Genomic DNA, 23,133 nt, shown 5'->3' with positions numbered 1-23,133 from the left:
AAAAACCCCAATCTAGTGGCCTCCATCCTGACCCTGAGCAGGAGACACTCCCAGGGTGTCCTCTGGAATCAAATCTGTCCATCTCCCACTCTAGCCCTGCCCAGGGTCCCACTGTCCCATACTTGCGGCTCTGTTGGCGAACCTGCTCTAGCTCAAACACAGTGTAGGGCCGGATGGAACGGTGGCCAGGCAGACCAGGACCCACAGGGGTCACAGGGATGACTCTGGGCAGGAACAGAGAGGAGGGTCAGGGTGTGAGAATCCCACCACTCAGCCACACCAGCCACCTGATCCCATGTCCCACTGCTCAGTTTGATTCCCTAGGAGGGACGAGGGACAGATGCAGACCCAGGACAAGAGGTGAGGTGGGTGAGGATGGGGAGATACGTTCCTGCTGTGCTGCCCCATCCCGGGCACCAGCCACAGCCAGTGAGGTGTGGGCACTTACTGTCCAGTCACAGGCATCTCCAAGGGACGATCACAGGAGAGGCAGTGGAAATGAGCCAAGAGCTGCCTGTCAGGAATGGGATGCACAGAGGGTGAGAACCAGAGGGCTTGGCCCATTGTAGGACAGGCCAGCTGGCAGCTCAATTCATACGGCAGATCCTGGCCCCGCTTCCCGGGAACTCACCTGGTCCGAGCGATCCCTTACACACGTCCTAGATCTGACATCTAACCCTGAAGTCTGCAAGGTTTCTCTGGACCAGAGGGTACCTCGTGTATGGCTCTAGTGCCCCCTCGTGGCCAAGGATGGGACTTCCTCGGTCAGGTTCCCAAGGGGCAGGCTCAGTTCTTAGACTTTAGACATCTCCCGGTCCCAGAAACCCACCTCCTCCACTCCCGTTCATTTGAAGGGAGTTCTTATAACTCTAAAATGCAGTCCCTCCGCTCATATGAAAGCCCTGGGCGTATAGGCCATGCGCTCTTCGCCTGGGGTTGCACAGCCAGCCGCCTGCTCTGCCCAACAGAACCTGACAGCCTCCCCAGAGTCTTCCCAGCCCCACCTCCGCATGGCGGCTGCCTCATCCGCCTGGTAGAGCGGCGAGCGCTCTTTGAGCTGCTGCTTCAGGGATTTCCAGCGATCCTCCAGCAGTTGCTTCACTGGGTCCAGCTCCAGGCGGTCCAGCTGGGAAAGGGACACCTGGTCAGCGTTGGGGAAGACGGCGAACGGGTCCTGGGGGCAGGACCTTGGCAGGGGAGAGCAGCCCAGCCCACCCTGCGTCTCCTCTCGCCTTCACCTTGCTGTCCATCTCCGCCAGAAGTCTGTCCACCAGCTTCTGCCAGTCTTGCTCCTGTCCACTCATCTTGGCCACTAGTTCCTGCATCATGTGGTTCAACTGCTCCGTGGTGGCATCAAATTGGATCCTGCTCACTTTAGACTCCAGGTCGCTCTTGTTGGCTTTCTGTGTGAGAGGGTGGCGTAGGAAGAGGTCTTCCTTCAGGTGCGCACCCCATTCCCTCTGCTGGCCCCGCTCCCTGGCTGGAGAGAAGGCCGGACTCCTGTGGCCTGGCACTCACCACATCCATCTCCACGAACAGGTGCTCCCTATCGGCCTTTTCCTTCTCCAGCTTCTCTAGACCGTGGTACAGCACCTAGGGGCCCAGGAAACAGAGAAGAACCAGCCAGCAGCTGAAGCAGGGGTGGATGGGTGGGTGAACTTCATTTCCCCCGGGCGCCCTGTGGCCACTCACCTCAATGTCCTTCTGCTTCTGCCGATGGTCCTCAATGAGGTTGCTGGTGGTGATGTTCAGCTTCTCACAGTCACCCTGCACTTGCAGAATGGCGCTTTGCACGTGGCCCAGCAGCTCCTCGTCCTGCAGCAGGATTGAGAGCGAGGATCTCTGAAGCTGCTGGACCAGCCCTTCTTTAGAAACACCACCAGGGCTGGAGAGATGGCTCAGTGGTTAGGAGCACTGGCTGCTCTTGCAGAGGACCTGGGTTCGGTTCCCAGCACCCACATGGCGGTAACAACGGTCTGTAACTCCAGTTCCAGGGGAATCCAACGCCCTCTTCTGCCCTCCACAGGCATTGCATGACATGAGTGCACCTACCCACATACAGGCAATACACTCATACACACAAAATAAAAATAATAGAATTTTTTTTTTAGGTCTTTTTGAGACAGGGTCTTCCTGTAGCCCCAGCTGTCCTGAAACTCACTATGTAGACCAGGCTGGCCTTGAACTCACAGAGATCCGCCTGCTTCTGCCTCTGCCTCCTGAGTGCTGGGACTAAAGGCATGTGCCACCACGCCCGGCAGAATATTAAAAAAAAAAGAACTTAGAGGGGCTGGAAAGAAGGCTCTGCGGTTAAGAGCACTGACTGCTCTTACAGAGGACCTGGGTTCGATTCCCAGCACCCACATGGTGGCTACAAACCGTCCTTAGCTTCAGTTCCAGGGGAACCTGAAGCCCTCTTCTGACCTCCTCTGCATTGTGCACATACAGGCAATACACTCATACACATAAGATAAAAATAATAAAATATGAAAAAATAACTTAGAATGCCACCCAACAGCCAGGTGTTGTGGTGCCCACCTACAATCTCATCAGGAAGCTGAGGCAGGAGGATTGTGAGAAGTGTGGGCTATATAGTGAGATGAGACTGTCTAAAAAAAACAAAAGGCTGGTTTAGTAGGTAAAGGTACTTGCTGCCAAGCCTGACCGTGACGACTGAGTTCAATGCCCAGGATCTACATAGAAGAGAACCGATTCCTACAAACTGTCCTCTGACCTCCACACATATGATGTGACATCTGGGCGTGGTAGCATACATCTTCTTTTCTTTGAGACAGGGTCTCCCTGTAGCCCCAACTGGCCTGGAACTCGCTATGTAGACCAGGCTGGCCTTGAACTCACAGAGATCCACCTGCCTCTGCCAAGGTGTGGGCTACCACACCCAGCTAGTAGCATACCTCTTTAATCACAGCACTAGGGAGGCAGAGGCAGGTGGATCTCTGTAAGATCAAGGACAGCCTGGTCTCTATAGTAAGTTCCAGGACATCTGGGGCTATAGGGAGACTGTAGCTCAAAAAACCAAAACGAACCGAACAGCCAAACAGCAAACCCACCAACCAAACCAAACTCCCATCCAGCACACTGTTCACTTCAGACCCATCCACCCTTCCTCAGTACCATTCACTGATAGTTGTTCCCCAACCAGATGTGGTCACCAATTCTCCCAGTCCCTTCCTCATGGACTGGCCTCAAGGGACCTAGGGTGATCGAAGAGGTGACCAAAGCTCAGATGTGATGTAATGTCTCAAGGCTTTGGGAAGTGAGGTATGGGTGACACTCTGAACCAAATCTGAATTCCTGTGTCCAGAGGGCAGAAGTCAAGATCTTAGGGTGTTCCTGTCCCCCACCAACAAGGCTGCCCACTGGGGGGAAAACTAGAAGGGTAAGAAAGACTTGCATGTGACAGGAGACAATGTCTCCTGAGGCAGTTCCTATGTCCTTGTGATTCATGAATGGCATCCTTGCCCCCCTGGCCAACCCACTGAGTCTGCCCTTCCATAGTCTCCTGTCCCCAAAGCCAGCTATGCTGCTGTCCTTGCTATGACCCTGTGGAAGGACCATGGGCTTTTGAGGGATCTGGCCAAAGGGCCCCACCATGTAAAAGTGACTCTCAAGCTCACACACCCCTTCCTGGAGAGTGCTGTCAGCCTTGCGGTCTCCACTGGGGGCCACGGGATGAATGCCCTGTGTGAAAAGGAAGCAGAGATTCACCTGGCTCTGGAGCTTGGCCTTCTTGGAGGGCCGGGAGGCAGCCAGGGTATTGACCATGTCCTGCAGCTGCTCGTAACGCTGCACCAGCAGGCTGACCTGATGACCCAAGTCCAGACTGCAGGCTGGGCAGGTGGCCTCGGGGTCAATCTGGCCAGGCACCAGGGCGGTTGTGGACTTGTGAGGGGTCATGCTCAAAGACAGCAGTGTGGAGGAGGAACTCAGCATGCTCTCGATGATGGTCCTGAGCTTGTCTAACTGGATGCAGGAGAGAAACGAAGAATGGGGCAGGTCACAGCCATGTCTAACTATTGGTGTGAGTGGCATTTTCTGCCTCTTCCCTGTAGTGAGAACAAGGCACATAGAGATAGTCCATCTCAGCCATCAAAATAGTTCCATTTTTCCAAAAGTGGGCATTATTTTTAAATTTATTTATTTTTATTTTATGTGTATGAGTGTATTGCCTGCATGTGTGTAAGTGCACCTGTGTGGTGCAATGACTGCAGAGGACAGACGAGGGCCTTGGAGCTCCTGGAACTGGAGTTATGGGCAGTTGTTAGCCACCATGTGGTGCTGGGACTTGATCTCAAGTCTTCTGCAAGAGCAGCAGGGCTCTTAACTGCTGAGCTGTCTCTCCAGGCCCAAAAAGCAGGCATTATTGACAAAGAAAACCATCTATGGGAGGGAGGTTTCCTTCAGTCACTCTATAGGTTCCAATGTGAGGACACACCTCCTGTGGCGACTATCCTCACTACCCCCATAAGGGGGACTCTGATGACACACAGGCTCTCCCAGATGGGATATGGACAGTGGGCTTGCACATGCTCTGTCCTGCCTGGCATATAGCACTAACAATAAAGAGGTATGGAAATGCAAACACTGCTGCAGGGAACTCTCGGGGTCTGGGAGTGCAAGCCCCTTCCAGGCAGAGCTGCTGGCCCTCCTGCTTGCCTCCATTTCCCAAGTTCTCAGCTTGTTACCAGTAATGATTGTTCCTGAGTGGATAGCTGGATTCAAGAGCAACCAACGTGGACCTGCCAGGGATGCTGCATGGCTCCAAGAAGGAGCATAGCCAAGCAGCACCGTCCCCCTTCCTAGTGGGCAGTGAAGCCAAAAAGACTTTTCAGGGCTCAGAGCAGCTATTTGGGATTGAGTGTGAAAGACAGAGAAGTTATTTGAGGGTAGAACGGAAGAGAGGAATGTGGACAGGCCAGGAGGAGTGAAGGAGGAAATGCACACATGCACAGCCAGGCCCAGGAAAACCAGAGTGGGGTCTGCCTCAGACTGCACCAAACTGCAAGTTTCCTCTCTAGCTCTTGGTAGGAACATGCTCAGTGCCTCTCCCTCATGCCCTGGGCTCCTAGAGTCTGCAGCTTGCTATGGAAGGGCCCTGTACCAAGGCCAGTGCAGCAGATAGATGGCTGCTGGGGTGGAAAAAGGCATGTCATTCTCAAGAGTAAAAGAGTCTTCTCAGAAAAGGTGGGTGACTCACTGGAGTCTTCAAGAATACAAAGTGGCTCTCTGAGTAAATTAGGGCGGGAAAGACAGCTCAGAAAGAACAGTGCAAGAAGGCCAGGTGGGCGGTGTGGGTGGGACACTTCTTCCCCGAGAGGCTGCAAAAGAAGCAGGAGCCTTGGTGCTTGCCTAGGAAGTCTGAGTTCCATCCAGCCCTGCAAAAAGAAAACAAAAACAAAAAGCCTGCAAAGGAGGCTAGGGGGTTACGGTGAGGGGGTGGATTGTCTCCTTGTTCAGTGTGGCCCTGGGAGGCCCTGGAGGTTGCCAGCTCAGATGTGAGCTTTGGACTGGCTGGTGACCTGTGAGTCTCTGAAGCTCCTCCCATACCATGCTAGACAATCAGCTCAAAAGTCATGAGATTCTACAGGCCGTCCTTCGAGGAACTTCGGACGGGGAGAATGAGGGTATCACCCAGTAAATGAGCACTGTCTGGCACACAAGGCCTTGAGGTTGCTATATCTCCAGTAACACACACACACACACACACACACGTGAAATGACCACCAGAATAAATATTTATAAGTCATATTTCAAATAAAAATCTAGTTTTCTGGGGCTGGAGAGATGGCTCAGCAGTTAACACTGGTTGGTCTTACAGAAGACCCAGGTTCGAATCCCAGTACCCACATGGCAGCTAACAACTGTCTGTAACTCCAGTTCCAAGGGATCCAATGGCCTCTTCTGTCCTCTGCAGGCATTGCACCACACACGGACACACAGACACACACAGACGCATAATTAAAAATATAAAAATAGGCCAGGCATGGTGGCGCATGCCTTTAATCCCAGGTTGGCAGATCTCTGTGAATTTGAGGCCAGCCTGGTCTCCATGTGAGTTCCAGGACAGCTGGGGCTACAGGGAGACCCTGTCTCAAAAAAACCAAAATAAATAAATAAATAAATAAATAAATAAATAAATAAATAAATCTAAAAAGAGAAAGGCTAAGTTAGGGAGGGTATGGAGAAACTGCAACCCTCAGACATTGCTAATGGTAATCTCCCATGGTGTGGTCACTTTGGAGAACAGTCTGGCACTTCCTCCAATGATCGTAGTTACCATGACAACCAGCAGTTCCATTCATGGAGAAATGAAGCACGTTTACACCAACACTCGTACATGACAGTCCATAGCAACATTACTCTATGAGCTAAGAGGTGGAGATGACCCAGATGTTCTTCAACTGATGAACGGATCCAGAAACTGTGGCATAGGCACACAATAAAAATGGATGCCGTACTGCCCATCCTTGTTGCAGCCCCTACCTCAGTGATGCTCCGCAGCGTGAGGAGAGTTGAGCTGCATGAGGATGGGACTATCTAGCAAGGGAGAGGGACATGGCTGTATTATCATGATGGTTTCTCCCCTACTCCTGCACCCAGGTCTAAGAAAGAGACAGTAGGCCTGGATGCTCTGGGACTGGGAGACAGGGCGAGTACCCTACTAGGGTCTCTGGAATCTGTGCCCCAACCCCTCCATGTTTCTGAGTAAAGTATTGGCCCACCACGGTCTGTGCATGAGGTGGGTGGAGAAAGGTGGAACTGTTCCTCCAGGCCCAACAGTTACCATGGAGCCAAGAGAGGCAATAAGCCTAAACGAGTTCCTGGGACTGAGTTGGGGGGTGGTTATTGTCTCACCCCTGGCTTCAGGCTTGAAAGGATCCATAAAAACACCTGTGACCAAACAGTACTGTATTTTGAAGAGCCTTGGAGGTCAGTGGGGTGAAGGACAGAAACTTACAGCACTGCGTGGAGAGAGCTAAGCACTTCATTATGGAAGTATAGCAATTCAGTGCCATGCTCCAAGTGTCCGTCCCCATTTCTGCAGACGTGGACACAGACAGAGGCAGTGAATGGCAAAGGAGGAACATGTGAATAGGCAATTGCAGTTCAGTGTCAACTGGAACTGTGGTGTGGGAAGGTCTCAAGCTGAATCTTGAAGGTCAAGGGGAAAAAAATGCAAAACAGATACATGATACAGCATGGACAGACCTTGAAAAGAGACCACACTGGCCAGGAGTGGTGGCGCACGCCTTTAATCCCAGCACTTGGAAGGCAGAGGCAGGTGGATCTCTAAGTTCAAGGCCAACCTGGTCTTCATAGTGAGTTCCAGGTCAGCTGGGGCTATAGGGAGACCTTGTCTCAAAAAAAAAAAAAAAAAAAAAAAAAAAAAAAACACCAAGCCAAACTAAAAGAAAAAAAAAACAGCAAGAGATGGATGATGATTGATAGATGATAGAAAGCTCATGAGTGGTGATAGGTGGGAACTGTGGCACAGGGAGGATGTAGGGGACAGACAGGACTTTCTGTGTGTATGTGTTTTTGAACAGAGTCTCCCTGTAGCCTCAGCTGGCCTGGAACTCACTATGTAGACCAGGCTGGCCTCCATCTCACAGAGATCCACCTGACTCTGCCTCCCAAGTGATATTAAAAGTGTGCGCCACCATGCCTGGCTAAAAAGGTGAGTTTCGATGTGAATTACTGAAGGAAAACAGCCAGTGGATAGTGCTGGGTCCCATAATCTTCAGAAATCTGACCTTGCATCAAGATGGGGCTGAGTCCTCACCCTTCCCTCCTGACATACTGTTGTAGTTTGAATAAGAATGTCCCCCATGGATAGGCTCATGTATTTGACCACTTGGTTCCCTCCCCCTCAGTTGGTGGCAACGTTTGGGGGACCTTTAGGAGGTAGAGACCTGCCAAAGGAAGTATACCACGGGGCAGGCTTTGAAGGGTTATAGCCTTGCCCCGCTTCCTGTTTTCTCTCTCTGCTTCCTGCTACTGCCACCACACGTTTCCTGTTGCCATGGCTTCCCCACCATAAGGGACTCTAGACCTTTGGAAGGGTAAGCCAAAATAAACTCTTTTCTCCTCTCCATTGTTTTTTTAAAAAAATATTTTATTATTTTTATTTTATGTGTATGAGTGCACTGCCTACATGTATGTGAGTGCACCCGTGTCGTGCACTGCCGCGGAGGTCAGGAGAGAGCTTTGGATTCCGGCACAGCAACAGAAAAATTATACAATACACACCAAGCAGGGGCTGGTTTCTAAGTGGCAAGAGGGCATGGCTGCCCACCATCTGCAGCCGACTCTGAGAGGGGCCCTTGGGCTCTGTGCACAGACTGCTCACCTGATCCTGCAGGTAAAGGGAGGCTTCACAGACTGAATTCTCCATGGCAGCCTTGCCTCGCTCCTGGCCCTCTCTCAGCTCAGCCAGCTCCTTCTCAATGTCAGACACAGTGACTCTATGATGCAGAAAAGACCACCTGGCTCCATTGCAGCCCAGAGCCCTGAGCCCAGTGTGCAGAGGACTGGTTGTTGGGGACATAGCAGGAGAACTCCAGGGAGCTTTATCTATAGTCTCAGATTGTCCTTCTGTTTTAGAGGGGCCACCTGGTATGCTGGCCAGTGGTGGAGACACAGCTCAAGGAGGAACAGTGGAAGGACCATCTCTAAACTCCTTCCAGCCCTGTTGCCAAGCTGTTTAGGAATGTGGGGGAACTTCTACCCAACTTTAAACAAGACCAGGGCAACCTGAAGTGCTAGGTCAAGAGACAGCTGTCAGTGCAGGGCATGAAGGCTGCCTCCATTGCCTCGGCTGAGCAGGAATGTCAGACCCAACAGCAGCTGTGAGGGGTAAGGTGTCACCTGAGGGTGCCTAGCTGCAAGCTCAGCTGGCTAGGCTTCAAGTCCTTCTCTCCAGGAGGGCCTTCACCTTCCAGAAGCCTTTGTATCTTGTCCAGCTATAAACACAAGGGAAACAGAGGGTCAGACAGGCCTGAGTGTCCACTTCCTGAAAGTGGCCCTCTGGACATCCAGCCCTCTGTGTGTCTCATGGATAAAGTCACTAGCATGGAGACCTAGCAGTCTCTTGCAATGACCTCTGGCTCCAGAAAGTCCCTAATTAGGCTCCAAGGCTGCCTTATTCATTGACCCACCTATATCTTAATGGCTGAGTATCATTTTCACAATGGATACATGGGCTGTGTTTCCTATGTGATGGAATGGTAAGGACCTACTGAGATCACAGTGTATGGGAAGAGGCTATGTAATCCAGCAAAAAAGAAATGGTTACATGCTCTAATTCCCCCTAAAATCCAAGGAGGCTGATCTTCCTTTACGTACTTTGGCCTTGTCCTGCCGAACTTCTTTGTTCAAGGATTTTAGGGTCTTGAGCTGCTCCTGCAGGTCCTGGGGCATGGCCTTTCTGACTGTGAAATGTGGAAGCTGTTTTCAGAAGGACTGGGCTCCCAATAGACTCCCAACCTCTGCTTTCAGGCCCTTGATGGTGAAGTGACCCCAGAGTTCAAGTGAACATATCACTTTATCCTGCTTTCCCTGGCGATCAGAGCAAAGAGGTAGGCGAAGTGGGGGAGAGCCATCCTTTGTCCGCAAAAATCTCACCTACTGCTCTAGCATTTCCATCACAGTCAAGAGTTGTGACTGGCAAATGGTAAGCCTCTTTCTCCAATGTCCTCTCTCCCTGCCTACCTTCCTACACCTCCCCCTGCTGCCCGGACAAAGGCCTAAGAACCTGTTCAATTCCTCTCCTGGGTCTGCCTCAGTCCTGCTGGCTGAGTTTCTGCCTTTGCCACCTATTCATCTGGCACCCTGCAGGCTGCAGGAGAAGCTGGTCTATGTGTGATTACACTGTTCTTAGGAGGTCAGAAGGCCCAGCAACTGAGAGCTGGGGCCCAGGGGGAGAGAAGGCTAACACCAACATAAAGCAAGGTTATGTTCCCGCTACGGGCAAAAGGTACTCACTCATCAGTGACAGCAGGTACTGGATCTTCTCTAAGTCAGTCTGGCCAGCGTGCTTCTCATCCAGATCCTTTGTGTTTTCCTTCAGCTCTACATAAAGGCCAATGAGCTCACCCATCAGACGAAATGTTTCCACGGCCGTGGGGAAGTTTGGTGCCAGTTTCTCCAATGAATCCTTACGCTCACTATGGGTCTCACTTTCTGACCTGATTTGTTGGAGATGGCTAAAGGAGCCTCGACTCCTGGAATAGGTGACATCTTGGCCTGGGGCAGTCTGGGCAGCACGATCATATTGGACTGAGCCAAGTCTTCTGCTTGGATCCCAAACTCGGTGGCCAGACTCATCACCTTGGTACTCCGGGCCGGGGTAGTCCGCGCCAGCATCTGTTTGAACATACTGAACTGCACCTGGGTATATCCGGCCTTCTTGACCTGGGCCAAGTGATATCAGTTGCTGTTGATCTGGGAGCGTGGATCTCAAACCCGTGCTTAATGGTCTGGGGCCCAGCTGGTCTATGCCACGATGTGTTCTACTTTGCCTGGCTTGACCATGGTCATATTTTTCTTGGTCAGGAGGAACTATAGAGGGCTGATATGGGTGGGGTGATCTCATATTCTGAGAATCTATCTGGAGTCTTGAAAAGCCATGAAGCTCTACCCTTGGTGTTATGAAGCCTTGTGGTCTTGCAGTGGGTTGTCTGAAACCACGTGGATATGCACTAGGTTGAGAAAAACCACAAGAAAAAATACCAGGTTGGATGAAACCAGGAGGATATACACCAGGTTGAGCCATATCAGGCATGTGTGCCCCAGGGTGAACCAAGCCACAGGGATCTGTACTAGGCTGACCAATTCCAGGTTGCTTAATGCCAGACTGAACTGTCCCAGTCTGCAGTAAACCAGGCTGAACTGCCCCAGGCTACAGTAAACCAGGCTGCAGTGAGCCAAGCTGTTCTGCCCCAGGCTGCATTGAGCCACGCTGATCCATGCCAGGCTGCACCAAATCAGAGTGAACTATGCCTGGCTGTACCAAGTTGTGCTGATCCACGACAGGCTGAACCAGATCAGGCTGACCTTCTCCAGACTGCATCAAGCCACGCTGGGCCACCCTAGGCTGCACCAAGCCACACTGATCTGCCCTAGGTTGCACCAAACCACGGTGGTCCACTCCAGGTTGTACCAAGCCAGGTTGAATTGTACCAGGTTGCACCAAACTATGCTGATCTGTGCTAGGCTGGACCAAACCTTGCTGCTCTGCACTACATTGTGTCAAATCATGTTGACCCATTCCAGGTTGGGCCAAGTCACTCTCATCTGCACCAGGTTGGGCCAAAACATGCTGACCTATGCCAGGTTGGAGTAAACCATGTTGAGGTTGGAGTAAACCATGTTGTGCTAGACCTGGTTGTGCTAAACCAAATTGATCTGCACTAGGCTGCACAAAACCATACTGATCAGCTCTTGGCTGAACCAAACCATACTGGTCTATACCAGGCTGGACCAAACCTGGTGAATATGGATCAGGTTGCACCCAACCACTAGGAAATGCCCCAGGCTGCACCAGGTCCTGCTGACCCACGCTTAGCTGCACCACACCATGCTGATCTACACTCGGATGTACCATGCCACGCTGAGGTGCACCTGGTTGCATCATGCCACGCTGATCTACACCCACTGGCACCATACCAGGCTGAACTGTATCCAGTTGTGCCAGAGCATGCTGAGCTGCACCTGGTGGCCCCATACCAGGCTGAGCTGCATGTGGTGGTACCATGCCAGGCTGAACTGCACCTGGTGGCATCAAGCCAGGCTGAGCTGCACCTGGTGGCCCCATGCCAGGATGAGCTGCCCCTGGAGGCCCCATGCCAGGCCGAGCTGCATCTGGTGGCATTAAGCCAGGTTGATCTATACCTGGTTGTACCACACTGGGCTGAACTGCCCCTGGTTGTACCATATCAATCTGATCCACACCAGGCTGCACCAAGCTATGTGGAGTTATACTAGGTTGCGCTAAACCATGCTGATCCATCCCAGTTTGCATTAAACCATCCTGAATTGCACCAGGTTGCACCAAACCACCCCAATCTGTACCAGGCTGCACCAAATCATGCTGATCTGCCCCAGGCTGTACCACACTCTAGTAATATGCACCAGGGGGCACCAACCCATGCTGAACCTCACTTGGTTGCACTAATCCACCGGGATCCATTCCAGGTTGCAGCAAACCAGGCAGATATGCACCTGGCTGTACCAAGCCATGCTGATCTCTGCCTGGCTGACCTGTGCCAGGTTGCACTAAACCTTGTTGACTTGCACCAGCCTGGACCAAACCACGCCGATCTATACCAATTTGTGACAAATCAGGTTGAACCAAGCCAGGCTGACCTGCACCAGGAGACACCAAACCTTGGTCTGTGCCAGGCTGTACCAAACCACCCCAATCTGCACTAGGTTGTATCAAACTACGCTGATCTGTCCCAGGCTGTGCTGAACCTTGCCGACCTGCCCCAGTCTGCACTGAAACTCGCCGACCTGCCCCAGCCTGTGCTGAACCATGTCGATCTGCCCCAGGTGGCACCAAACCAGGTTGATCTGTAACAGGTTGGACCAAGCCAGGCTGATAGGCATCAGGCTGTGCCACACCATATGGATCTGCCCCAGGCGGGATAAAATCATAATATTCTCTGCCAGATTGTATAAAACCAGATGCTTGAAAACTAGGCTGTCCAAAACCTTGCTGATCTGCACTAAGTTGCATCAAACCAGGTGATACCAAGCCATACGAATCTGCAAGAGATGGAGGGAATGCCTGCTGATCCACGCCAACTGGCATCAATCCTTGCTGATCCATGGGCCATGGTCCCAGACCACTTTCAGGTATGACAGGCTGTTCCATGCTCTGTTGGCCTGTGTCAGGAAGAATCATGCCAGGCTGATATGTGCTCGGTGGAACTGTAGCAAGCTGGTCTGTACTAGGAGACTGCAGGCCTTGTCGATCCCTGCCAGGTCCCAATGTTGGCATCATGCCATGCTGGTCCATGACAAGTGGTACCAATCCCTGATCATCCATTTCTGGTGGCAGTACACCAAGCTGACCCGTACTGATGGGTACCACAGTATGTAAATAAGTGCTAGGATATACCAATGCTGGCTGATCCATGCCAGGTACTCCTAATTCATGAAGATCTGGCTTTGGGTAGACCTGACCCTGGCTAATGGGCACCCCACCATGCTGATCTCTGGCTGGGGGTAAGTCCTGAATTGGGCCAGGATGCTTTTCATCTCTTTTGGGATGTGTTGAAGGTACAGGCTCCCTAGTCCTCTGGTGATCTGTCTCTGCTGTGATCTGGGATAGCTCACGAGCCTGTGGGTGCTGATCTCTCCTGGGAAATCCAATATTTGATATTCTCTGATCTCTGCTGGTGACTCTTTCAGAGGGGTGTCCTACAACACCAGGTCCTGTTATGGTCTGTTCTGGGCCACCAGTGGAATCCAGAGCCTGCTCAGTACTTGTGCGCTTGGTAAAGACTCCACTTGGAAAGAGGTCATTTGATGTTATAGAAGACGTCATCCTGTGCCTACCAGGTGTTCCTATGGATGTTTCTGAGCTCTGGTTGAAGAAGAAAGAGAATCAGTTACAAATGAAAGATACTGTACAGGCTGATAAGAAGGAGATCTGGGGTATCTGGGATGATTTAAGGCCCTTGCAGAAAAACAAAAAACAAAAAACAAACAAAAAATACAGCTCCCTCATTCCCAAAGCCAAGATGGGGATAAAGAAAGTAGTTTTCTTTCTTTTTTTTGGCGGGGGGTCTTTTTGAGACAGGGTCTCCCTGTAGCCCCAGCTGGCCTGGAACTCACTATGTAGACGAGGCTGGCCTTGAACTCGCAGAGATCCGCCTGCCTCTGCCTCCCGAGTGCTGGGATTAAAGGAGTGCCCCACCATGCCTGATAACTGTAATTCTTTTTAAAAATTTTTATGTTAACCGGGCATGGTGGTACACATCTTTAGTCCCAGCACTTGGGAAGCAGGGGCAGGTGGCTTTCTGTGAGGTCGAGACAAGCCTAGTCTACATAGGCCAGCTGTGGCTACAGGGAGAACTTGTCTCAAAAAACCAAACAAAAACAAAAGTTTATGTGTATGAATGTTTTGCCTAGGCTGGCCTTGAACTCACTTTGTAGCCTAGAAAAGCCTTGAAGTTTCAGTCTTTGTACCTCAGTCTCCCAAGTAGCTGGGATTATAGGCCTGTTGGTTTGTTTTAGTTGAGGATGACCTTGAACTCCTGAGTTAGCACCTCCCAAGTGCTAAGACTACAAGTGTGCACCTCCGTACCCAATTTATGCAGTTCTGGGGACTAAACCCAGGGGCTTCATATACCCTAGGCAAGTATTCTACCAAACGAGCTACAGTCCCAAATCTTGGTTTGGCTTTTTTTTCCTTTGAGATAGGATCTCCCTGTAGTCCCCAGTTGGCCTGGAACTCGGCTGGCCTCCAGCTCACAAAGATCAGAGATCTGCCTACCTCAGGCTCCTGAGTATTGGGATTAAGGTATGTGCCACCATGCCCAGCTTGGTTTGGCTTTTTGAGACAGTTTCTCTTAGTAGCATAGGCTGGCCTTGAACTCGTAACCCCCCCTTCACATCTGTTGGGATTACAGGCATGTACCAAGCACTCCCAGCCCCACTGCCTCTTGTAAAAACCTTTGTAATAAAGTAATTGGACTCATCTACAAGATCTAGGGGACTCTCCCATCTCAAGATCCTTAACTTCATCGAAGCTGCAAAGGCCTTTTAGCCATTAAAAGATAACAACTGAGGTTTTTAGAAATTAGGATGTGGGGCTGGAGAGATGGCTCAGCCGTTAAGAGCACTGACTGTTCTTGCAGAGGACCCAGGTTCGATTCTCAGAACCCACATGGTGGCTAACAACTGTGTATAACTTCAGTTCAAGGGGATCCATCGCCCTCTTCTGACCTCTGAGGGCACTGCATGGCAAGGGTACCCTTACATACATGTAGGCCAAAACAACAACAACCCCCCCCAAAAACCACTCATACACATAAAATAAAAAATACAATTTTTTTAAATTAAAAAAAGAGGTCAGGTATGGTGGGTATGGTGGTGCATGCCTTTAATCCCAGCACTCAGGAGGCAGACAGATCTCTGTGGGTTCAAGGCCAGCCTGGTCTACATAGTGAGTTCCAGGTCAGCTGGGGCTACAGGGAGACCCTGTCTCAAAAACACACACACACACAAAAAATTAGGATGTGGACATCTTTGGGGTCTATTGCTTAACTTACCACAATGACTAAGGCCACATACTGTGAAATCCTAGAAAAATAGAAACAGCAGTGACAGGGGTCGTAGGGAAATGGAGTTCTAGAAAAGGTGGTGCAGTTCCTATTAAGGACATCAGATGAGACCCAGGTCTTTCTGAGGATGCCAAATGGAGGAACAGAGGAGGAGGAACTTAGGATAAATGCAACTTGGCTCAAATATTCATTGAGGGGCTGGCAAGATGGCTGGATGAGTAAAGACATCTGCCGCCAAGCCTCATGACTCATGTTCAGTCCCCAGGACCCACGTAGCAGAAGGATACAACCAGCTCTTGCAGACTGTCCTCTGATCTTGACATGCACACTGTGGCATATCCAAACACAGACATACAAAATAACTAAAATGTAATAAAATTATATAGGCATAGATCTAAAACATACATGTCCTCCAATTCCCTGCCTCAGAAATCATAATTCCTTTAAAATTATTTATTATTTTTAAAATTTTATATTTATTTATTTATTTTTGTCTTTTTTGAGACAGGGTCTCCCTGTAGCCCCAGCTGGCCTGGAACCCATTTTGTAAGCCGGGGCTGGCTCAAACTCACAAAGATCTGCCTGCCTCTGCCTTCCAAGTGCTGGGATTAAAGGCGTGAGCCACCACGCCCAGCTATTATTTTTATTTTTATGTGTATGTGTGTATTGCCTGCATGTGTGTAAGTGCATTGCACCCGTGTCATGCAATGCCCACGGAGGACAGAAGAGGCTATCGGATCCCCTGGGACTGGAGTTACGGACATTGTTAGCTGCCATGTGGGTCCTGGGATTCAAATCTGGGTCTTCTGCAAGAACAACCAGTGTTCTTAACCACTGAGCTATCTCTCCAGCCCCTTATTTATTATTTTTATTTTGTGCTTATGAGTGTATTGCCTGCATGTGTGTAAGTGCACCCGTGTCATGCAATGCCCACGGAGGTCAGAAGAGGGCATTGGATCCCCTGGAACTTGAGTTATCGACAGTTGTTAGCCACCATGTGGGTCCTGGGAACCAAACCCTGGTCCTCTGCAAGAGCAGTCACTGGTCTTAACTGCTGAGCCATCTCTCCAGCCCCCAGAAATCACAATTCTCACTACAACTGTTTAAAGAACCCAAAGTCTCCAAGAGTCTCAAAATATATTCTACATGGTTTTGCTCAAGAATTTGAAGCAGTTGATACAGATCTATTATTTTACTGTCTCACAGATCCTAGCCTGAGTAGATTCACAACTACTCTATGGGCCCATCTTTGTCTTCTCCCAGCGCTTTAAAACATTAAAAATATTTATTTTTACTTTATGTGTAGGAGTGTTTTGCTTGCATGTATGTGACTGTGCCACATGAGAGCAATGCCCGTGGAGATCAGGTCCCCTAGAACTGGAGTTAAGGATGGTTGTTAGCTGCCATATAGGTGCTGGGAACTGAACCCAAGTCCTGTCCTGAACAACCTGCATTCTTAACTACTCAGTCATCTCTTCAAGCCCCCTTTCTCCCAGTTTTGACTTCAAGGTCCTACGGAGAGTTGGTCCTTGGATTCATGAAGATTATAAGAGCAGTGTCATTTCCTGGCCATTTCTTCCATGCTTGTGGAAGCCGGAGGTGGACATCAGACCCCGGATGTCCTCCTCAGTCTTTTTCCACCTTATTCTTTTTGTGTTTTGTTTTGTTTTTTGAGACAGGGTCTCCCTGTGGCCCCTGCTGGCCTGGAACTTGCTGTGTAGACCAGGCTGGCCTGGATCCCACTGAGATCCACCTGCCTCTGTCTCCCAAGTGCTGGGACTAAAGGTGTCCACCAATACAGCTGATACTACCTTACTCTTTTTGAGATAAGAGCTTTCCCTGAACTTGGAACTCACCAATTCAACTTACAGGTAGGCTGACCCGCAAGCCCAAGGATCTTCCTATTTCCAGTTCCCCAACACTGGGATGCAACACTGGACACCCAGCTTTTGTGTGGGTGGTGGGGGCCTAGGGTTCTCAGGTTTGTGCAGTAAACATTTTATTGACTCTTTCCCCAGCTTGCCCTGACCATTTAAAACTCCTTCAATAATGGCTACGACTTTTTTTCCCCTTCCTGTCTCTCAATGGAGGCCTACAAAATAAAGTTTCAGTGTTTGCTTCTATTTAGCCTGCCAGGCCACCAAAGCTTGGCATATCTTAGGCATGTTATTTCTACATACCCTCCAGGACCTCAGTCTTAGTAAAGGAGTCCCTAGAGGATATTCAGTTACACTGCAGTTACATGTCCCTGTGGTGGTGCTTGCTGCCTTGGCCACAGGAAGCTGAGAAAGCAGTTTCTCCTCTTATGAAGTTTTTTTTTTTTTTTTTTTTTTTTTCCTTTCTGAGACAGGGTCTCCCTGTAGCTCCAGCTGGCCTGCAGCTTGCTCTGTAGACCAGGCTGACCTTGAACTCAGAGATCCACCTGCTGCTGCCTCCAGAGTGCTGAGATTAAAGGTGTGTGCCACCACGCCCGGCTTTTAAGGAAGTTTTTTTTTTTTAACACTTTTACTTTTATTTATGTGTTTGCATGTGGGTATTCATATGTTGTTTGTGGGTGCCAGTGAGGTATTCACAGGTTTGTGGGTGCCATTGAGGTCAGAAGAGGGCATTGGAGCCCCTAGAGCTAGAGTTACCGGCAACTGTGAGCTGCCTGATGTTGGTGCTGGGAACTGAACTCTGGTCCTCTGGAAGAGCTGTAAGCACTCCTAACCACTGAGCCATCTCTCTAGCACTGAAGGGAGTATTTATTTATTTATTTATTGTTTGTTTGTTTGTTTGTTTGTTTTCAGTGCTGAAGATGAAATCCAGCTAGGTAAGCATCCCCAGCCCCCCTTTTTTCTTAAACTTTATTATTATTTATGTGTGTGTGTGAGTTAACACATATGTGGAAGTCAGAGGACAACTTTGTGGGAGTCAGTTCTCTACTTACATCATGTGACTCCCAGGAATCAAACTCAGGTCACCAGTCTTGGTGGCAAGCGCCTTTACCCACTAGCCATCTTGCCAGATCCCCCAAGGATCTTTCGAGACAAGGTCTCACTCTGTAGCCCAGGCTAGTCTCTAACTTTAAAATTTTTTTAAAATTTATTTTTATTTTATGTGTATGAGTGTTCTGCCTGCGTGTATATAGGTGCACCCATGCATGCAATGCCCTTGAAGTCAGAAGAGGGTGTCAGATCCCCTGAAACTGGAGTTATGGACAGTTGTTAGCCATCATGTGGTGCTGGGACTCAAACCCAGGTCCTCTCCAAGAGTAGTTAGTGCTCTTAATGCTGAGGTATTGCTCCAGCCCCTGGCCTTTAACTTTTGATCTTTCTGTATCAGTCTCTGGTTGATGTTACAGGTATGTACCACTGTGCTCACTGTACTCAGCAAGCAAGCACTGATGACAGCTTGGAGCTCTGGGGTTGGGTTTTCCTCATTACAGCAAGTCTTTTCCTTCCTTCCTTCCTTCCTTCCTTCCTTCCTTCCTTCCTTCCTTCCTTCCTTCCTTCCTTCCTTCCTCCCTCCCTCCCTCCCTCCTTTTTTCCTTTCTTTTCTTTTTTCTTTTCTTTTGAGACAGTGTCTCACTATGTATCCCTGACTGGCCTGGAACACACTATGTAGACCAGGCTGGCCCTGAACTCACAGAGATTCACCTGCCTCTGCCTCCCAAGTGCTGGGATTAAAGATGTGTGCCACTTAGCTCAGCAGGGCAGTTAGAAGGAAAAAGAAGGAGGAGGAAGAGGAGGAGCATCATCCTATCATCCTTACTATCTTGCAGCAGAGGAACAAAGTACCCAGATGAGACATGCACAGTTCAAGGCCAGGCTGTGCCACACAGCAAGACCTGGTCATTCAAAATCAACATACATGAGTGTCTAAAGATTTATTTATGTCTGTGGCTATTCTCTGCTGCCTCCCTGAAAAAACAAAAAAAACATGATAATGGTATAGCATAAAAAGCCCTTACTACAGCACTCGGGAGGCAGGGGCAGGAGGATCTCTGTGAGTTTGAGGCCAGTCTGGTCTACACGGTGGGTTCCAGGTCAGCTGGGGCTATAGGGAGACCCTGTCTCAAAAAAAAAAAAAAGGCAAAAAAAAAGAAAGAAAGAAGAAACAAGAGAACAGAAAGCATGGAGGTAGAGGCCCACCGTGGGGGCACTTGGCACTCCTTTATTTGAAGGTTTCTCTTACAACTTTTCCTTGTTTCCTCTGAGAGTGGGATAGAATTCAGCAAACAGTCTTGGAGATTGGCAAGGTGGATCCAAGAAATACCTACCATTCCCTTAGATGGTCCCTTGGGGGCACTAAAAGTTTCATTCTTTGTCAGGCTTTGGCCTGGGCACCTGTGTGATTCCCCTTGGAGAATCTAATTGCACTGGGGACTAAAGGGGTAGTGAATCCTGTCTGTGAGGGCAGGATGTGAAAATAATCCAGGTTGCTATCATTCAGATGAAAGGGTGTACACCAGCTCAAGATGGACAGGCACATGCCTACCCTCGTGCAAAAAGTCAGAAAGGGGGACTGGGCGCGGTGGCACACGACTTTAATCCCAGCATTTGGGAGGCAGAGGCAGGCGGATCTCTATGAGATGGAGGCCATTTGGTCTACTTAGCAAGTTCCAGGCCAGCTGGGGCTACAGGGAGAACCTTTCTCAAAACAAATAAACAAAAACAAAAAAACCCAAAAAGGCAGCAAGGGCCTCTTGCCAGAGTGCTATTTCTAGGACTGGTCACCTTGGTCCATGAGTAGCTAAGGAGTTTGTGATGCTGCTGGTCTAAGCTGGGACAATGTCCAGTAACTACAGGAAGCGAAATCACAAAGGCATGCTTCCATTCCCTGGAATTTATCCTGTCACTCATGTGAATGCCACCTTGGAAAAAGGATTTTAAATATCCACAATATAGAACACATAAAATGGATTATGAACCTCCAAATACCAGACTATGATGCAGTGGTCAACAGCAAGATTTTAGGGAATCCCACCCAACACCACTGCCCAGGACCCCTGTTTGTTCACCTTTCGTGAGGCCTTCCAGCCGTCAGTGATTGCTTGTTCTAGCTCTTCCCAGGTGACCATGGTGACTTCTTCTCCACCCGGAACAAAATTCATCCTCCGACTTAATTGATCCTGATAGTAACAGATAACACACAAACATACACATTTGTAAGCATGAATGCGTGCACACACACATACACACACACACACACGCACACACACGAGTTTAATCCCATAAAGGCTAAGAAATAGATCGGGACCAAGAGGTTTGGGTGGGTCCTTCCAACAGCCCCAGCCCCTGCAGGGAGAGTCGCTGTCCTTCCAGTGATCAGCCAAAATTGGGGAGCTGGTTCTTTGTCCCACATGGGCCCTAAATGGATTTCTGGGCGGGGAAGGAAAGGATTTCTCCCTCTACCCAGAAATAACCCAGACATGTGGCGGGGGGGGGGCAGGGCTGGGAGTTGGGACAGGCCCTACAGAGAAGCCAGGCTAGGGGTAAACACCCCACTCCCCAGGGCTCTTTCCCCCAGAGCTGGTTCATATTACCAGATATTCATCTTGATCTTTGACGAGCTTCTCAAGGTCATTAATGCGCTGAAGGAGTTCCTGGAAGTGGGAATTTGGAAACAGACCATCACTCAGCCCACCTGTGCACACCACACTGCTTCAGACCAAAAAAGAGTAAAGGAGGTGGGTGCACAGGTCTTAGTGAAGGGATGGTTTCTAGTTTCTACCTGGTTTTACCTGGCAGATAAAACCAGGCTCCCGGTTCTTTTCCTGGTCAACAAGAAGGAAGGATGTAGGGTGCAATGGTAACAGTAATGGGTACAATGTGCAGAGTGTTAATGCAGGCCTGAGACTGCTGGTCCTCTCATAGTATCCACTACTAAAAGCCTCCAGCACGGCAGCAGGAGTAAGTTGCCTCTCTAGGAGCAAGTTCCAGATACTGCAGTATCACTTGTGTCTCAACCATGTAAAGAGGAAAACCCTCAGGGTGAGACAGATGGCTCAGCTGTTAAGAGCACTGACTGCTCTTGCAGAGGACCCAGGTTCAATTCCCAGAACCCACATGGCGGCTATGAACCATCTGTAACTCCAGTTCCAGGGGAATCCGAAGCCCTCTTCTGACCTCTGTGGCATTGCACGACATGGTGCGCCCACATACATGCAGGCAATATACTCATACACATAAAAAGATATATAAAATAAATTATTTTATTTAATTTTTAAAAATTTTAAATTTTATTTTACGCATATGTGTGTATTGTCTATATTGCATGTAGGTAAGTGCACCTGTGTCGTGCAATGCCTGCGGAGGACAGAAGAGGCTGGGGGGTCCCCTGGAAATAGAGTTACGGAATGTTGTTATCTACCATGTGGGTGCTGGGATTCAAACCTGGGTCCTCTGCAAGAACAACCAGTGTTCTTAACCGCCGAGCCATCTCTCCAGTCCCCTAAAATATTTTAAAAAAGAGGAAGAACCTTAAGAAAACTCAAGCAAGTTTTCAGCACTTAAGTTGCTCCTTACAACCTCCAGAATTGAGTTGGGCGTGGTGGTGCATGCCTTTAATCCTAGCACTCTGGAGGCAGAGGCAGGCAGATAGATCTCTATGAGTTCAGGGCCAGCCTGGTCTATATAGGGAGCTCCAGGCCAGCTGACATACAGGGAGACCCTGTCTCAAAAAGACAGGAAAAAAAACCCCAAACCCTCCAGAATTGAAGATCAGACTCAAAGTAAACCCATCAAACTTTAAAGTTTGAAAGTGCCAGGTGTGGTGGTTGAACACCTGCCATTCCAGTCTTTGGATCAGGAGTTAAAATCATCCTTGGCTACACAGTAAGATCAAGGCCAGCCTGGGCTATAGGAGAATGCTTAAAAAAAATATCAAAAACAAAGAGAAGCAGATACCCTTCTCCAAGATGGTACTGGGGTCCCCTGGCCTGGGGTAGTGCCCAGGATGGCATCTGTGCCAGAGGTCCCCTCAGGACTTGGCCTCCTCAGGCTTTCCTTCCTGTTTCTCTTTTGGGCCTCTTTCTTCTTGGTGCCCTTTTCCCTCCAGGGCTACCCTCAACCCCTCAGGTCGAATGTGTGGGAAGCTGAGCCTTGTCAGTTACTGGCTTGAGTTGGCCTGCTTTGCGTTTCCTGGTGCTTATTGCTGAGACATTCAGACCAGCTTCTTCCTCAAGAGAACCCGAGGCCAGGTGAAACTGTCCCCAGCCTGCGTTGGTTTCTGTCTGTAACCACAAGGTGCTGGTGTCTGCCTTTCCATCCCAACTCCCCTCACGAGGACTGATCCTTGGGTCTCGATATAGACCAACTTGATTTCTTTATTCTCCCCAACTCCCCAAGCCAGTCTGGAATTCACTGTGGCCTAGACTGGCCTCAAACTTGCAGAGATCCCCTGGTCTCGGCCTCCTAAGTGCTGCTGAGATTAGAGGTGTGAACCGTCATGGCCTATACATTCTTTATTCATTAATTCACGTGTATATGTATGTACATATGTGCATATGAGTGCAGGTGCCCAGGGAGGCCGGAAGCGTAAGATCCTCCTGGAGCTAGACTTACAGGCAGTTGTGAGCTGCTTGATGTGGTGCTAGGAACCAAAGTCAGGTCCTCTGGAACAGTACAGGCTTTTAACCAGTGAGGCATCACTCCAGCATTCTCTTTGTTCATTTCCTTATTATTATTTATTTATTTATTTTATTTATTTATTTATTTTGGTCTTTTTGAGACAGGGTCTCCCTGTCACCCCAGCTGTCCTGGAACCCACTATGTAGACTAGGATGGCCTTGAACTCACAGAGATCCATCTGCCTCTGCCTCCGGAGTGCTGGGATT

The 23,133-nt window shown here is 49.7% G+C and overlaps 1 protein-coding gene across 1 annotated transcript in view; it reads right to left on the bottom strand.

Annotated features, from left to right (window-relative positions):
* Positions 1-23,133, bottom strand: part of Qrich2 (glutamine rich 2) — a 29,686-nt gene that overhangs the window by 5,170 nt on the left and 1,383 nt on the right. Inside the window, 16 exon segments of the mRNA XM_029562664.1 lie at positions 123-224; positions 449-514; positions 1,005-1,126; positions 1,239-1,403; positions 1,519-1,593; positions 1,693-1,815; positions 3,730-3,984; positions 8,372-8,486; positions 8,890-8,984; positions 9,367-9,452; positions 10,006-11,256; positions 11,287-11,508; positions 12,019-13,612; positions 20,317-20,427; positions 20,842-20,901; positions 21,040-21,072. Of these exon segments, the coding sequence (XP_029418524.1) occupies positions 123-224; positions 449-514; positions 1,005-1,126; positions 1,239-1,403; positions 1,519-1,593; positions 1,693-1,815; positions 3,730-3,984; positions 8,372-8,486; positions 8,890-8,984; positions 9,367-9,452; positions 10,006-11,256; positions 11,287-11,508; positions 12,019-13,612; positions 20,317-20,427; positions 20,842-20,901; positions 21,040-21,072 (4,475 nt within the window).

The sequence above is a fragment of the Nannospalax galili genome, unplaced genomic scaffold (assembly GCF_000622305.1).
Source record: "Nannospalax galili isolate Female #2095 unplaced genomic scaffold, S.galili_v1.0 scaffold634, whole genome shotgun sequence".
NCBI classification, from domain to species: Eukaryota; Metazoa; Chordata; class Mammalia; order Rodentia; family Spalacidae; genus Nannospalax; species Nannospalax galili.
This window is presented reverse-complemented; position numbering and strand designations above follow the sequence as displayed.